General features: G+C 44.6%; 1 protein-coding gene across 1 annotated transcript in view; it reads right to left on the bottom strand.

The window, feature by feature from the left end:
- Positions 1 to 17,009, bottom strand: part of XDH (xanthine dehydrogenase) — a 91,774-nt gene extending 74,765 nt beyond the window's left edge. Inside the window, exons 1-3 of the mRNA XM_015413747.1 lie at positions 16,824 to 17,009; positions 4,303 to 4,360; positions 2,274 to 2,370 (exon numbers count right to left, since the gene is read on the bottom strand). Of these exons, the coding sequence (XP_015269233.1) occupies positions 2,274 to 2,370; positions 4,303 to 4,360; positions 16,824 to 16,871 (203 nt within the window). The 5' untranslated portion in view covers positions 16,872 to 17,009. The remainder of the gene's footprint in view (positions 1 to 2,273; positions 2,371 to 4,302; positions 4,361 to 16,823) is intronic.
- Positions 17,010 to 17,241: the final 232 nt, after the last annotated feature.

The following is a 17,241-nucleotide window of genomic DNA, read 5'->3' as shown; positions in this document are numbered from 1 at the left end:
TTTGTATAATCTGATGCTGGGACTTCCAAACTAAACCAATGAAATCTCATTAACCTTGTACAGGAAACTGCTCACATAGCATTGGCCAGAAATAATGTTGATGTAAATATAGTAACAAAATGTGAGTGGTTAAAAAAATCCATCCCATGGCCTCCAGCCCTGGTATACTCATGTGCTACAACAATGTTCCCTCTAAGCTGTGGAGTCTTGTGAGCAAAAATTCAACTTTGTGAGCTACTGGCATTAAAGCTGTGACCGAGTGATTTGGCTACTGCATAAATTAGTTTGCTCTGGGGCCATCCTTTCTGAGCTGGGACAAAAATGTGTGAGCCAGAGGCTAAAAAATTGTGAGCTAACTCACACTAACTCAGCTTAGAGGGAACCCTGGCTACAACGTACTGAGCACAGCTGATAGCCCAAGACATTGGATGGGGCTGTACATTGTGCCATCTGGATAGGGAGATGGATAGAAGGGTGAAAGATATATCCCCACTAAAGATGAGCACAAACTCACAAACGAACCCTGGTTCAAGCATGAACCAAGCTGGTTTATGGTTTGCAAACCAGATGTCCAGGAGAATGTGTCTCCCATGATCTGCCCATGAACCTCCATGGAGGTTCACAAGGTTTGTGAAATTTGCGGGAGACGCATTCTTGGGTCTGGCAGCCCACCCAGAAGTGAGCTCTGAAGGTATTTAAATGCTGTCAGAGCCCACCACCGGCCTGCGGCCCCACCCAAATGAGCTCTGAAGGTATTTAAATGCCTTCGGAGCTTACTTCTAGGTCAGGCCACCCAACTCGATTGAGCTCCAAGAGTGAGCTCCAAAGAACTATAAAGGCCTTCAGAGCTCACTCTCAGAGCTCAGTCAGGCCGGCCAACCCAGAGGTGGGCTCTGAATGCATTGAAATGTTTTTGGAGCTAACTTCTGGATGGGCCGAGCTCCCCGAACCACAAACTGGTTCATGCAATGGAGGAGTTTGTTGTAGGTTCACACCACGAACCTCCAACGAACCTCTATTTTCCTAGTTTGTGCCCACTCCTCATCTCCACCCATCTGTAACAGATGCAGATTTCCTTTGGATTCTTTAAATATTGATGTGCATCCAGATACAGAAGTGTGCCCAGATATTTATTCCCATTCAAACAGTTCCTTAAGCAGATCTAGAAGATCATCAATGCACAGAAGCCTCTTTTGACACACACATGCTTACGACTTTCCATACATGCACACACACATACATCTTTGTTGTTGGATGAGGGGAGTGGTATATGGCCACAAGAAACATGGAAAAATTGCCTAGGTTTTCTTCCAATTGAAAAAAATGCAAATTAAAATCATTGTGAACAACTATAGACAAAATTCTAAAAATAAACTTGCAAAGGCTTTTTAAAATTAAGAATCCCTGAGCAATTCTAAAACTTCTAAAATTTAAATTCTTGCTACTGATAAAGGAAAAATAAGAGAAAGTGATAGAAGATGGACTGATGGAAGCCTGAGAGAGAGAAAGAGAGAAAGGCACTATCAGTAATCACTCAAAATATTCAGTGCCAATCATGAAGGTGTTACTGGAGTTAATAGGATATAAAAAGTCTGCCATGTTAAAAAATACTATAAATCTAACTCAACAAATAATGTTGAGAAAAGTGCAGTGGATTATAGTATCATTTTTAGCTAACGCTTTAGCAAATGCTAAGAAACTAAGATAGCAGAAGAGCAGAGTTTGTTGGAGCAAAATAATGGAATGCATTGTAACTGCAAAATTTTGCCATAGGATTATGTGTTCTGTCATTTCTGTGACGCCAAAAGTTTGCACAGAGCAAACATCCTGTTACCAGTGATAGCCAAGGCACAACACAAAAGGTTATCATCAGGGCACTGTTGTGCCATATACTTGGAGGAAATGCTATATTCCTTGGGGAAAAAATATTCTATCCATAGATCTTACTGTGATTTGGAAAGCAGCTGAAGTCTGGGTAGGAACTAGAGTTGCCAGCTCCATGTTTGTAAATTCCTAGAGATGTGGAGGCGGAGCCTAGGGAGGACAGAGTTTGGAGAGGGAGAGATCTTAGCAGGTATTTCCTCCAGGGGAACAGATCTCTGGAGTCTGCAGAGCAGTTATAATATTCCATAAGATGTCCTGGCCCTTCCTAAAGATGGGCAACCCCAGGAAGAACAGAAGTTAATCAACAACATTTCTCCATTTATGTATCTGCTTTGAAGATGCCTTTATACTTGGCCTGTTGTTCCATCTCAACACATGTCAAAGGATACATGATTTTCTTTTGGAACCAGTCAAATTTGGAAATCATAACAGTGCAGGCACCACATCCACCTTCTCCACAGCCCAGTTTGGTTCCACATAAACCCACTAACAGAACGTAGGTTAAGAAAAATATACCAAGAAAGCAAAATAGCTTGAAATAACTTCTATTGTCAGTAATCCTTACGACAGGATCAAATTTCCATTTACAAGGGGCAACCCTGAGCTGTCTCTCATAAACTGTCTTGAGCCTATAACAAAAGCATTGATGTGGCCTAGCTTTTCCTTGTACCCCTACAAGCCATTTCTGCTCCCATCTGAGAAACCTAGAGGCTAAAGCTAGCTAGTGATGATTTTATTTTTAAAAGTGTACAAGCTTTATCATTCGTTGAATAGTATACAATAAAGATATAAAGCATAGAAAATGTTTATCCTTCAGAACTGCTGTATCTAGTGAAGGGGGTCAGCCAGGAAAAAAAGAGATGCTGAATCAATTTAGAAGCATAAACTGTATTTATTTGATGTTACCAGAGCAGCATGGCTAAGAGGGGATAATATGATTAGGCAATGGCAGTAATTATGCAACACAGAAGTCAATGAAGAATGTTTATTTCTGAAAAAATATATATTTTTGGATTGTGAGATACATACAGTTCTCAGAAATATTCTGAAATCCAATTAGCACCATACAATCATGTGCTGTATCTGAAGCTAGAGAGGGCAGCTTTTTACAAGGAAAAAACCTGACTTTGATGGAGGGATTCTCACATTTATGAACCTCATTCTAAAGTGTCCTATCAGGTTTAAACTAAACAGTATCAGCTGTACCTGCCCTGATAGATACTGATCTGTAGCTGAAATGTCAGAAATGTGATCACCATGTTCAGAGTTTCTTTTCTTTGTTCTCCTTTCTTTTTGTGTTTACATATTAAATCATTGAAAAAAGCTTTGACAGTGCCAAAACACAGGTGGAAAGTTCCACCACCAAGATAAATTCCTTAGGTTGGTCCACCCCCAAACCATTTTAAATACCTCACACATGACTAGGCTGACCAGTGCGGTGTAGTTGTTAAGAATGTTGGACTAGCATCTGGGAGACCTGGTTCTGAATCTCCTCTTGTGCCATGGAAGCTCAATAGGAGACCTTGGGCCAGTCACACTCTCTCAGCCTAACCTACCTCACAGGGTTGTTGTGAGGATAAAATGGAGGAGAAGAGAATGAGGTAACCTGCTTCAAATCCCCATTGGGAAGAAAGGAGGGGTACAAATTAATAAAATAACTAAAAAAATAAATGGCTGTATGGGTCCAGAAATTTCACTTTTTCCCCACTTAGTGATGACATAACTAAAATGACTGGATCTGCATGGTTAGCCACCACACACAAAAAGCTTACTGGCAGGGTGTATGCAGGAGTGAGGGATGGAAGCATTAACTATCCACCACAGCTGAGTGACAGACACAGGATTATTTTTATTTAGAAGCTGCAAGAACCAGGCTGGGCCAACAGTGACTCTATAGTAGAACTTACAGTGCCATGAGAGTGAAGGGCAGCTACCCTTTCAGGTAAAACAAATGCACCATGCAGCTCGTTTCAACCCCAACCCCCTACCAAGCATACCCTTTGGTGATGACAGGATTCCTTTCTTCCCAACCTCTTCCAACTCCAGCCAATCTAAGGGATCTATCTGCTAGTGTCCATTCTTAGTTCATGCTATATCTAGTTCGGGACCCAGATTATGTCGCCAAACATCAGAAACCTAATCTAGTTCCTCCATGGTTTCTAGTGCACTGACTAGAGGATCCAATCCATTCTTTAAAAACAAAATTAGGATTTATCTGTATGTATCCAGTTCACAATCATGAGCAGTAGCATCATGAGCAGTAGCATGAGGGTTTGTGGCTGTTGGATCAAAGACAGCCAAAAAAATTTAGTCCTTTGGTCAAATTTGGGGGATTTGATATCCCCAAAGACTTAACTCCAGCAGCTGTATATCATTAGGCAACCATGAAATATCTTAACCATTTGAATTGTCAGATACATTTCCTTCGAAGATAAGTTAGCAGTGTAGTTTCTGGGTCCACATTTTTCTCCACCACCTGAAAGACAACAAGCACAAACAAACTTAAAATTCATATGTATGTGTATGTGTGCACATCACAATTAATGTCAGAAACAAGGAGGATGTTGCTATTGAGCAACAGTCCGTTTTATTTTTTGAAGGATTTATATCCAAAATGGATTTTAATAAAATCCCCAACGTATCAATAGCTGTCAATGAAAACAATTTATTAAGGGCAGCCAAAGGTCAATAAATAAGAGACTTGAAAGACGACAAGCAAACAGCAGTAACAGCAAATGGGGATTATCTAGGTATCAAAGGCAGTCTTAAATAAATTGCACCTTTACCATTGCCTGAGATTTAAAGGAGCAGCAATGCAAACTGCCTTTGTTTGTTTGCTTGTTTACAGTCCACCTTTCTCACAGGGACTCAGGGCAGATTATGCATAGGTCAGTGCAACAGACAAAATGGGACATTCAGTAACTAATGCATTAGAATTTTAGAAGTCTGGAACCACCAGAAGGAACTGAAGCACAGCATATGTATCCACACAACACATTAACAGGTACAGAAATTACATAAAATCCTGCTTAAGCTATACACAGAAGTATAAACCACAGTCTCTAATAATTTATTCAAGTACATTTGTAAAACCATTTTGTACAGAGCAACTGAACTGTAAAGGTAAAGGTAAAGGTTCCCTTGCTCGAAAGCCAGTCGAGCCCGACTCTAGGGTTGCGGTGCTCATCTCCGTTTCAAAGCCAAAGAGCCAGCGCTGTCCGAAGACGTTTCCGTGGTCATGTGGCCGGCATGACTAAACACCAAGGTGCACGGAACGCTGAATTCAAAAGTGGGGAGAACAATGTCCTTCAAGACCTTCAAGCTATTTGCTCCGCAAGAATTTGACCTGCATTTGCATGATCACACAGTCTCTGGGAGCTGCGGAGGCAGCCTGCCACTGCGTGATCAGACGCAACCACAGCTGAGTCGCGGGGTTTTTTGCCTGCATATTTCCGGTGCACTTCAACAAAGGAGATGATTTACATCTCCGCACCGAGTGCTCCCTATGCAGTGTCCGATGATGCGCATATCGAAACCGGGGGGGGGGGGGACAACATGGAGTTAGGATGGCCCAATCAGACCATCCCGCCGCCATGGAAGCATGCTGGCATGATCACACTGGGAAAAGTCTGTTCCTGGCCTGTAGCACACCCGTTTGCTACTGGGTTTTCCCCGGTGTCTTTTTACTCCGCTTCTGCAGCGGAGCAAAACTGGTTGCTGACGGGAGCGGGACGCTTGGCAGATTTTGTCGTCTGATCGCGCCCTTAAAATCTGCCCAGCATTTGCGTGTGATCGCACCCTTTATTAGCCAGGATGGGCAAGGATCCAGGGTATAAATAGTGGCCTTCACAGATTCCAAGATCTTGTCCACATCCATCACAGAAAGTGCATCAAAATAATCCATAAATATCCCAGGCAGTGTATTTAGGTGTTTCTTCTGGTGTACAGGGGTCATTTAATAGAAAAAGAGGTGCAGGAGCTCATTAGCATAACTAATTAGCATAACGTATTTGCATATGCCACACCCTCTGACATCACCAAAAGTGTGTCAGAAGGCAACACCCACCGCTCAGGCTCCACTTGCTAGCTATTGGGGGGGGGGGGAACGTGCAGATCTGTCCTCGCAGAGGAGGGAGAGCTTGTACCTGAATAAAACTTGGTCTTAAAGGTGACACTGGACTGTTTTGGACCGAGGGGCCAGGGGGAGCTCTGCAACTTACCTGGCTGCCTTTTGCTCTGACTGAGGGCTGCTGGGAGCAGGGGGTGGGGCTTGTTGCATGTGCCCGCCCCCTGGGCTCTTTACTGCCGGAGCTCCACTCCTGTGCGCTCCTGCAGGAAATGATCCCTGCTGGTATACCTATGTCATAACTGACATCCAGATCAGAATGTATTCTTGATATTTTATCAGCAAAAAAACTTGGCAAAGGTATCACAGCCAATTATCTGTTCCTGGTAGTTTTGCCAGCTCCAGATTAGAAAATACCTGGGTATTTGGGGGGTGGAGCCTGAAGACAGTAGAGTTTGGGGAGGTGTGGGACTTCAGTGGGGTATAATACCATAGAGTCATAATGCTTGTTAAGCCTTATTATAAATCATCTTTCATAAGATGGTTACTGACAAATAATGGTACAATGGATTTGAGTTTCAGTCTTCAAAGATCTCAATAACTTTCAAGGACACCGTTGTTCAGTTCTCCAATGGAGCCTGCCAGCCTTGGTATCCATTTCCCACAAAGTTCTTCAAGGCAGAACACAACAAAGTCCTATGTATCCATCTCAAGCCATATTACACAGAACAGTCAACCATAATATTCTAAAAATACTCATAAGACAATTTCTTACAGGCACGCAGGATTTGAATTGCATGCCTCTAAGAAATTGTCTTATGAGTATTTTGAGATGGATACATAGGACTTCATTCTGTTCTGCCTTGAAGAAGAAGGTTTTGTGAGACCTTTGAAGATTAAAACTTACATCCATCATATCATTTTTTGTCAGTAACCATCTTATGAAAGACGATTTATAATAAGGCTTAACAAGCATTATAACTCATTGGCACTGTGCACTTTATTGCATTAGTCATTTAGATCTGAGTCTATCTATTTTGTGTGGTTCTGGAGTGTTTTCCGAAATTTTGGATATGATATTGATATGTATGGAATGAGTTAGCATGAGAACATAAGAGAAGCCATCGTTGGATCAGGCCAATGGCCCATCTAGTCGAACACTCTGTCACACAGTGGCCAAAAATACCAGGTGCCATCAGGAGGTACAGCAGTGGGACGGGGAAACTAGAAGCCCTCCCACTGTTTCCCCACCCCAAGCAGGGCCGGCCCCACCATTAGGCCAACCTTGACTGCCTTGGGTGGAGACATTGGAGGGGCGCAGAACTGACACCATAGTGAAAGGTGCCACAGCAACATGTTCCTTGGCGCCCCTGGCTCAGGAGCAGCTCGCCTTCCCTGCCGCGGCGGTGGTGAGTGCTGCAGCCACCACCAAGCCTTGCTGGATGCCCCAGCATCTCATTGTCTCCTGCCAGCCGCAGGCTACCCCTGTGCGCCCCTGCTGCCACTTACCCACCGGAACGGGAGAGGGCGCGGTGCTGGGCAGCTCTCTCCTGGCTGGGCGAGCTCTCTCTCTCTCACTCCCAATCTCTCTCGGCCACCTGCCCAAAGCAGCAGCAAGCAGCAAGAGTACCGCCACCTTTCTGGGGGGCTCCACGTGGGCAGCTTGAGCAGCCCTCCCGCGCTGGGGTCGCACCCGGTGGATAGCCTGTCCCTGCAGGGGCTGAGCACAGTTGACAAGGCCCTCGCTGCCCAACCCAGCCTGGGCTGTGGGATGAGGCACCCCCAGCGCGCCCCCACGAGGCTCCTTTCCCTCCTTCCCCATGTGCCAGCAGCAGCGGTGGGGATGCATAAGCAATGCTGGAGCCATTGGTGGAGCACGCCCCTTCCCTTGCCCCCCAGGCGCGGCCCCCTCAGAGCCAACGCCAGGCCACCCAGTGGGGAGTCTGGAGGCGGCACTGACAGAAGCCGCAGCCGGAGACCAGGCAAGACTGGGCTGTGCTGTCTGTGCATCTGTCTGCCCGTGCCATGGTGAGCCATAGGGGTGGGGGGAGGTGGGGAGGGGAATTGTGCCCCTCCTGGGGGGGGGGCGGCTCAAGGGTTGATGGGTTAAGTATCCAGGACTGTGAAGGCAAAGCTGGGAGAGGGATTTCCCCCCAAAAAAAATCCTTGAAGGACCTGCAGTAGAGCCTCTACATTTATGTATATTTTAAAAAACCAGACTTCTGCTTCAATAATGAAAATGATGCCCCCCCTTTTTTTACAGGGGTTAAGATAAACAGTACAGTCAAGTTGCAAAATGGAAAATACCAGGAACAGACAATGTGGTCAGGCTGATAAAATGATTTTAAAATGCCTGTGAGTTTACTTATCAATGTCTCAGTCTGATTTTCTAACAAGAGCTGGGAGAGACATCTCTTTCTAAAGAGAGATGTCTAATTTTCATAGTACGAAATGAAAACATTAAAGAGACTTAAATTTCAACATAACAATTAACAGGATTTTTCAAAATGCTTTGTGATTTGTGCTTTTCCTATACCTTGTGGCTAATAGCCACTGATGGACCTCTGCTCCATATGCTTATCTAATTCCCTTTTGAAGCCGTCCATGCTTGTAGCCGCCACCACTTCCTGTGGCAGTGAATTCCATGTGTTAATCACTCTTTGGGTGAAGAAGTACTTCCTTTTATCCGTTCTAACCCGACCGCTCAGCAATTTCATGGAGTGCCCACGGGTTCTTGTATTGTGAGAAAGGGAGAAAAGTACCTCTTTCTTTACCTGCTCTTTCCCATGCATAATCTTATAAACCTCGATCATGTCACCCCTCAGTCGTCTTTTCTCCAAGCTAAAGAGCCCTAAGCGCTTTAACCTTTCCTCATAGGGAAAGTGTTCCAACCCTTTTATCATTCGAGTTGCCCTTTTCTGCACTTTTTCCAAAGCTATAATATCCTTTTTAAGGTGTGGTGACCAGAACTGCACACAGTATTCCAAATGAGGTCGCACCATTGATTTATATAGGGGCATTATGATATTGGCTGATCTGTTTTCAATACCCTTCCTAATAATCCCCAGCATAGCATTGGCCTTTTTTATTGCAGTCACACACTGTCTCGACATTTTCAGTGAGTTATCTACTACGACTCCAAGATCTCTCTCTTGATCAGTCTCTGCCAGTTTGGACCCCATCAACGTGTATTTATTTATATGAATATGTTTACATGAATAGATACTGACGTTTGTTGAATGTTTGACTTTTTTCATAGTTAATTTTTCACAGTTGCCCTTGTTGCCTTGCTTGGTCTTTTTTCTGTTACCATCTTTTGGTTGTTAACCTCCAGGTGAGGCCTGGAGATCTTCTGGAATTATAGCTGATCTCCAGACTACAGAGATCACTTCCTCCCCTGGAGAAAAAAAAAAACTGTCTTGGAAGGTGAGCTACATGGCATTATGTTCAACTGAAGTCCCTCCCCTCCCCAAACCCTCCCCGGGATCTTTCCAAATCTTCAGGAATTTCCCAGCCCAAAACTGGCAACCCTAAAGGAGGTGGTCCTTTTGATATCGTTTTCCCAGGCCATTTTAGGGACCTGACATTTGGCAGTAAATTTCCCAAAATTGCCTTTGAATAAGGCCCACATTTTACTATCATTTAAACCCCTCCCCCCCCCCCCCGTCGTTGCTGTGTTGCAGTGTTGAGCATGCTGGAGCATGTTAAGTGGCATTGTCAGCGAGATTTCTGGTGTGGGGGCCCACTAGGACCAAACGAAACTGATAATCTCTTCCCCAGCCTTTCCTTGGAGTACAGGATTGCAGCCTGCCTGGCAGTGGCAGGTTTGCTCCTTAAGACCCTGCCTGCCTACTTGTTTCCAGAAGGCCGTTTAGCAGCTTGCAGGAAGACAAGCCCTTTTTCATGACGCTGCACCTACTGCAACCCACAACATTTGGCTGGTTCTTTCTGTCAACATCAACCTGGCACTTTTCTTCCCACATGCAGTGCAAGACAGTTAGGGCATGAGTAAACATGTTTATTGCAGCCAGTTTGACTTTGTGGCAAGTAGAATTACACAGAACTCCTACAGTCTTGGCTTCACACCTGGCCTGGCCAGCCCTACTCACAAGCTGCAAGCAATGCCTTTCTTAATGGAACCACTTCCCGCATTTTCCTGTCACTTTCCTATGATCCCATTCATTGGATTTGGTCTTCTCTTTTTATTTTAAAAAGTTATTTGATAGCAGAAATGATGTGAACTAAGAACATGTGTGTGAATTGACTACATATTCTGCTTACTGTGAAACTTTCTGGTTTTAAAAAAGCTGGCCTTGCATGTCAATAAATGTAGGAAGAAGAAGAGAAGAAGAGATTGGATTTATACCTCGCCCTTCACTACCCAAAGGTGTCTCAGAGGCGCTTACAAACTCCTTTCCCTCCCCCTCCCCACAACAGACCCCCTGTGAGGTGGGTGGGGCTGAGAGAACTCTTGACAGAAACTGCTCTTTTTCAAGGACAGCTGTGCCAGAGCTTGTGACTGACCCAAGGTCACATCAGCAGGTGCAAGTGGAGGAGTGGGGGAATCAAACCCGGTTCTCCCAGATTAGAGTCCACACACTTAACCACTACACCAAACTGGTGACTGGTCACAGCTCCACAGCCTGACCAGCTCAGCTGGGTATAAAGAAAAACACAGACATAAAAGTCACCAGCACCAACATATGAATATCCCATTGCACTCTGACCTGACTTAAACAATTCCCCTGGGAAGAACAGCAAGAATGAATAGAGAAAAAGGTGAGCCTGGGGCCTCTGGAACAGAGGAGGAGGAGGAAGTGGAATGAATGTCCTGGGCAAGGAACCCAGGAAGGAGCACCTTGCCTGAAGGCACTGTGCTGTCTAAGCAGGTAGCGAACAACTTACATCAGATATGCCTGTGAAGAGGTGAGCCTTCCTTGTTCCAGTAGACAGTGGCGTGAAGGAAAACAGGGCATTGTTGCAGTCACCAGAGTGGTGTGTGTGTGTGTGTGTGTGTGTGTGTGTGTGTGTGTGTTCCTAACCTCCCCATGGCAAGGAGGGTCTGAACTCATGAGGCTTTCGTTGCTGACTTTGCTTTGTAAGGTAATCCCTATTTTGTTCTGTAGGCACAAGGAAATTGATAAAGGCTGTGATCACACGGCAAGCTCATCCCGATTTGTTTCTGCTATAGATTTGATCAGGAATATTTTTTTCCCCGGGTTGGGATGATCACACATCCCTCCCCCAACCGCTTGCATTGTGCAAGGAGGCTCCAGGCACCATCCAGACAGCCACGCTGCCCAAGCGGTGGCGTGGCTTGTTTTGTTTTTTAAAATTGCTTTGCACATGTGCATATGCACACGGCTGAATCACTGCCCCCCCTTGGAATCGCCAGACTCCCTTGTTTTTACAGCTTCCCCCCACCCAGTGAACAAAATGAACCGGCGATGTACTACCAAGCGCTGGAGTCTATATGTGCACTTGAACGTTTAAATGTTTGATTTGTTCAGCGCAGAATTGCTCATGCGCACAAAGGTGGAAGCTATTGCATGAAGGACAGTCAAACAACCTAATCTCAATCATTGCAAGAGGTGTCTGTCCAGATTGGTGAAATCGTGGATTCAAAGCGCAAATACCCAGAAAGTACTTGAATGTCATGGTGTCGGAAAACTCGCTAGGGAACTGGGAGGATTGCATGAGTGAACCCACTTTGGTGAAGGAGACAGATTCGGCCATCTGATCAGCAATTTTAAATACAAGCGGGAACAGCGGTAAAACCCGATCAAAATGACCGTGTGACCACAGCCAAAAATTCCTTTTTCCCTCAAGCCATTTTTTCTACATGTCTGCCTTGTCAATCTGACATTTGCTTGGATCCAGCCATCTTTTCCACTCAGTCTTGCTAGTTTCCCATTTTACTACACCCTCACTTCGTCCCACGTGGCTTTTGTACCTGCAGATCCAATGAGCCACAGCATAACTCTTTTGGGTGGTCAAATGAGACATCCCTTTCTTTTTTCGCCAGCAGAAAAGATAGTTGGATGATTTAACCTCATTATATTTTGCTATGTTATCATGTATCTTGGAAGGTAAGAGTTATTCTGAAGCAGAAAACTCAGTCCGTAGATTTCCAGCCAACTCATCCTAGCTTGTTAATAATGTTGCTCATTTTTATCAGTTCCTGTTAGCTATAAAGGCCAACTTCATCGGTCAATAATCAACATTCTGGCATGCTTCGCTCTCTGGTTGTATGGCAGGCTGTTCTTTTGCTGTTGATTATTCAAGCAGATGTCTGGTGATCATGTGCTCTTGGCTTTGATTCATGCATAAAACTAAAAGTTGCAGTTTATTCAGCCTACCCTCATGATGTCTAGTGGAATAAAATGAAGCAAAGGGCAATTTTGACACTCTCCAGTTTAGAGTTCAATTATACTAGTCCCACTGCATTTTGTGCTTTGATTCTGTGCTTTTCTTTATATGCGTAGATTTTCAGAACTACTTGATTCCACTGCATAGCCCAGTCCCATTAAATGGCTGTATTGAGGGTTTAAGTTCTGGTTGCCAATCTCCAGGTGGTGGCTGAAGATCTCCTTGGATTACAACTGATCTCCAGGTGACGTAGATCAGTTCACCTGGAGAAAATAGCCACTTTGGAAGGTGGAATCTATAGAAGAAGTCCCTCCTTCCCCAAACCCCACCCACCTCAGGCACCACCCCCAAAATCTCCAGGTATTCCCCAACCTGGTGCTGGCAACCCTAGGCTAATTCATGTGTTCCAAAGTACTTGCATACTCTATGTGTCCACCCTGTCTTTGTAATCAGACATGTGTTGGGAATTCTGTGCTGGGAACTCAATTCGCAAGTGTGCACAAGCCTAACTTGGATTGGGACCATGGTGCACTTGGCAAAAAGGCTTAAGCTCTCTCTCCTGTGTTATTTCCCAACCTGAAATGACCCAGTGAGCCACTATTTGCTCTGCTGGGGAAACTTATATGCATGCATGCATTATGAGTTTTCTCCAATAGGGTGAATAGCAGCTCTCTGGAACATTTTAGGTTGGGAAAATGATGTGAGGGGGGGGTAGCTTAAACCCCTTCCTGTGCAGTGGTAGGATTGCCAGGTTCCCCCTGCCCACCAGTGGGGGATGGGGGGGTAGGGATATCAGATCCAGGCTGGGAAACTCCTGGAGATCTGGGGATGGAGTCTGGGGAGGACAGAGACCTCTGTGGGGTACAATGCCATAGAGTCCACCCTCCAAAGCATCCATTTTCTCCAGGAATCCTGATCTCTGTAGTCTGGTGATTAGTTCTAATTCCGGGGGATCCCAGATCCTATCTGGAGGCTGGCATCCCTACTGTGCACTGAAATCCTGGTCCAAATCAGGCCTCCATGTGCCACTAAATTAAGTTCTGAGCTCAGAATTCACAACACATATCTGATCAAAAGGTCCAGGGTGACTACGTGAGGAACACAAGGACTTTGTGACATGTGAATCATCCCCGACTGAAGACAGGTGCAGAAACCTATATGGTGCCATTCTGTGCGAACCATGGTATAGCACAAGAGGACGCCACCACAAAATGCGGCACAGCAGTGGTTAGTCATGATGAGCTATCTCGAGTAAGTTCTGGAGAGGTGTCATACAATTTTTCTAAATAAATAAGCAAAGCTATTGCAGAACACGGAAACTGTCAAAGAGGATGCGTGGCAGGTAATTCATTTATGTGCTCAGAGACCTTCTAGCCACTATGCTGCAAGCTTACTTGATATGATCCTTTTAACTTGTTGAATTTTTAGCAACTCAAGGTCATTTGGGTAGTACATCATAAACTGGTATTTCCATTGCCATCCTAAGTAGTTACACCCTGCTAAGCTTCAATAGACTTAGAAGGGTGTGATACTGCTTAGGATGGCATTGGCTGACACTTTGAACCAGTTTACTTGATTGCTTGTCTCAAGGTGCTACAGCAGAAGTGAGATTTGAACACAGGATTAGCTCAGTCTCTTAGCCACTATGTTACACCAGTTGCTATGCTATTTTAACACAGGTTGCGGCTGGGAAACACTCTAGAGAATAACTGTAAAAGTAATGCCTAGCAAGCTTAAGACAGCAGATGTGCAGCCTTTGGTTCAAGATCACCAGTTCATCCACTGGTCGTGGCTACCTTGCGAAGTGCAGATTGCTTGGTTTATACAACTGCACAATGCTATAGATAAACAACATGACCATAATCGCTACATTTTTTTTTCTTTGACAGCAATATATGTTTAGAAGAAAAAAAGACATGTCCTTTCATGAAGGCTCACTGCTTAAACGTAAGCTTTGAATGCACTAATTTATCCTTTGGTTCCCCCCCCCCCCACACACACACACACGCTTCTAAAGAAACACTGGCTAGTTTTTTTCTACCTGGAAGCAAGTGGCACTGCCATTCTCTCATAAACAGACAAGGAACAGAAATCAAACTGCTGATTTTACTTTAGACTAGCCCTTAATGAACACCGGCTGATATGCCTGTGAAATAGATTGGGCCAGTTAGAATCAAATACGATTATATCCTGTATTATTAGGAGGAACTAATGCTTGTGCTAATAAAGCCCCTATCTTATCCTCTCTGTATGACTCGGTTCCACAGCCTTGAAGTCATGCTCAAACAACAATACTGCCCATTTGTAATGTCAAGCTGTCATAAACAGAAACCAAGTAACCTTTCCCTTCAGTGGCAGTGCAGGGTATCATGTTCCATTCCAGTCTTTGGGTCAACATTCCCAGGGAGGTGTGTCGCAAAGCTCCTCCTGTTCTTCGAGCCTCTTGCTGTGGTGGCGTTACATAATAACAGTTTATTCTTTTTCTGCAATGGTTTTAAATGAGCTGAACAAACTTTTGCAACACGCCCTATGAGAGGTTTTTACGGAATGAGCATGGCTCTCTCTTATCGTATGGACCCGCTTTATTAGGCAGGTACAACACAAACTATCCCCTAACAGCACTAAAGATGAGCCAAATAGATAAACTGTGAGCACAGGCAAGTGTGGAAGCATTTCGTGCCATCAACTGGTGACAGAAAACTCTTAACATGGGAAGGAGCCCTGATTCCACACCCAAGAAAATTCTGTGGTTTTCCAAAGTCTTGGGAGGAGATCTTTGCAGCCCTGAGATTCATTTTACTGAAAATGCTGGAGATCCTTGATGGTTTGTGGATATACAATGAACATTGGTTAATGAGGTTTTCAAATAAGTCTCATTATATTGGGAAAACTGGTACTTAGATCCAAACTCAGCCCTTCCCATTCTTTTGAGACTGGACAGACAAACACTGTTCAAAAGCAGCATCAGTGGCAGAGCCTCCAGCCTTCTCAGCTTTACATCAGCAAAATGCTAGGAAAGGCACTCAGGTTGCCTAATAACAGCTTTACAGCCTCTAAAGGTTGAAGCTGAGGCCTTTGTCAAGAGGAAATGAGAGGGAATCTGTTACGTGATTTGCTGAGGAAACCCAGCCCCATCTCCACCCCTGACCCCTCCCACCTGTACAAGGCACAAGACGTCTCTTCACAGTTGTTGGTGCACAATGTCATGTGTCATACTTTATAACACCCCTATGTGATAGTACTGGGGTCCATCTCTTGTCCAGGAAGTCTCACCCACAGCTCCAGGCAAGGAAGCAGAATGTTACCATGCAAAACCAGATTAGTCTAAATTATTTACAGTGAAGCAGAGGGGAGGTGCAAATTTGCTTTGCTTTGTGAAGGTCAGTCCTGTGACTAGAACAAAATCTCCACCAAGTCGGGCAATCCTGAGTTCCTTAATGGAAGCAGAGCTGTACTGGGTCAAACAGAACATCTGGATACACTGCCCTGCCTTTGAATTGAGAATGGAACCATCCACCTGCTGTTCCACCTCTGGCACACAGCTGTCTCTAGCATTTGATCTCTCTATGAGATGGAGGAATTTTCTGTGAGTTTGTGGACTCTTGGGGGAGGAGATTGTTAGTTGTCTGTTTTTTTAAAAAAAAAAATTAAAGTTAGTATGTGTAGCGCATTTGTCTTGTGCTGTCCACCGAGGAAAGGATATGATTATTTAATTCAAGGTCAGTTTGTTGCTCACTGTACAAAGTACAATGTGAGGCATGTGCTGAATACCTACATAACTGGTATTATAAATGTGCATATATTTTATAACAGTACAGAAAGTACTCTCAGAGGATGTCTTCACATGATCATATGGATTTCAGCGGGCATCCCTCAGTAGTTTAGCTCTGCTCTGTTCTGTCAAATCCAGGGATTGAGTTTTCCAATGAAATTAGTGCCCATCTTTTAAAATTTGAACTATGTCACAATTGTATCAAGAAACAGCCTGAAAAGCACTAGCAATCTGTTTTGCTTTAAAAGAAGTTTGAGCCTGTCATTCTGAAAACAAAGCAACTGTTCGCTTGGTGATTTTATTATTGGCCCTATCTCCCTCTATTTGAATAAGTGCATCAATGTGATGTGGTGGTCAGTGTGTCAAACTAGGACCCGGGAGACCCAGGTTCAAATCCCCACTCTGCCATGGAAGCTTGCAGGGTGACCTTGAGCCAGTCACCCACTCTCAGCCTAACCTGCCTCACAGGGTGGTTGTGTGGATAAAACGAAAGAGGGGAGAAAGATGTTGCAAACTGAGAAAACCAGGTCTAAATAAGTGGCAACAGGTTGACAAATGACTGTGGTGCTGATTTTCTCCAGTACATATATTAAAAGATTGTAACTGCTGTGAGAGCGGCAGGTTTGGAAGCTGCAGGCTGAAGTGATTGTGGAGTAGCAAAACTTCAGAGAATTGTAACCCACAGACTTAGATACACACACGACGTTTCTTAAAAAGCAGAGGCTCCCCTACCTTCTTGCCATTTACGAAGAAGACAAGTTCATCCTTTCCTGAAGCCATTCTGTGCAATTTTCCAAATGCACCCCAGAGAGGAAAGGGGAGATTCCAAAACACGCCACTCTGAGCAGCCTCAGCAGCACCACAGCAAGTAGAGTCCCAGTGACACCAGCCAAGCAATAGGAGTAGTCCTTAGGAATCTTTCACCTGACTTGAATAGTAATGCCCTGTGAGAGTCCAGGTTATATAAGAGACACCCGGAGGCGTGCCAACTCTACTTGCCCGGTGCTGTTCCTGCACTAATGATAGCACAGGAGAAATTGAGAAAGAATAAAGCCACCGCCCCTTTCTATGGAAGGAGATTAGACCGAATCAAGTATGTTGCTGTTCCAATAGACAGACAGTGCCAAGGCTGGGGCAGGCAAGCCTGGCA

The sequence above is a fragment of the Gekko japonicus genome, unplaced genomic scaffold (genome assembly GCF_001447785.1).
Source record: "Gekko japonicus isolate JY-2015 unplaced genomic scaffold, Gekko_japonicus_V1.1 scaffold710, whole genome shotgun sequence".
Classification (NCBI taxonomy): domain Eukaryota; kingdom Metazoa; phylum Chordata; class Lepidosauria; order Squamata; family Gekkonidae; genus Gekko; species Gekko japonicus.
The sequence above is the reverse complement of the archived record's forward strand: the minus strand, read 5'-3'. Positions and strand labels throughout refer to the sequence as shown.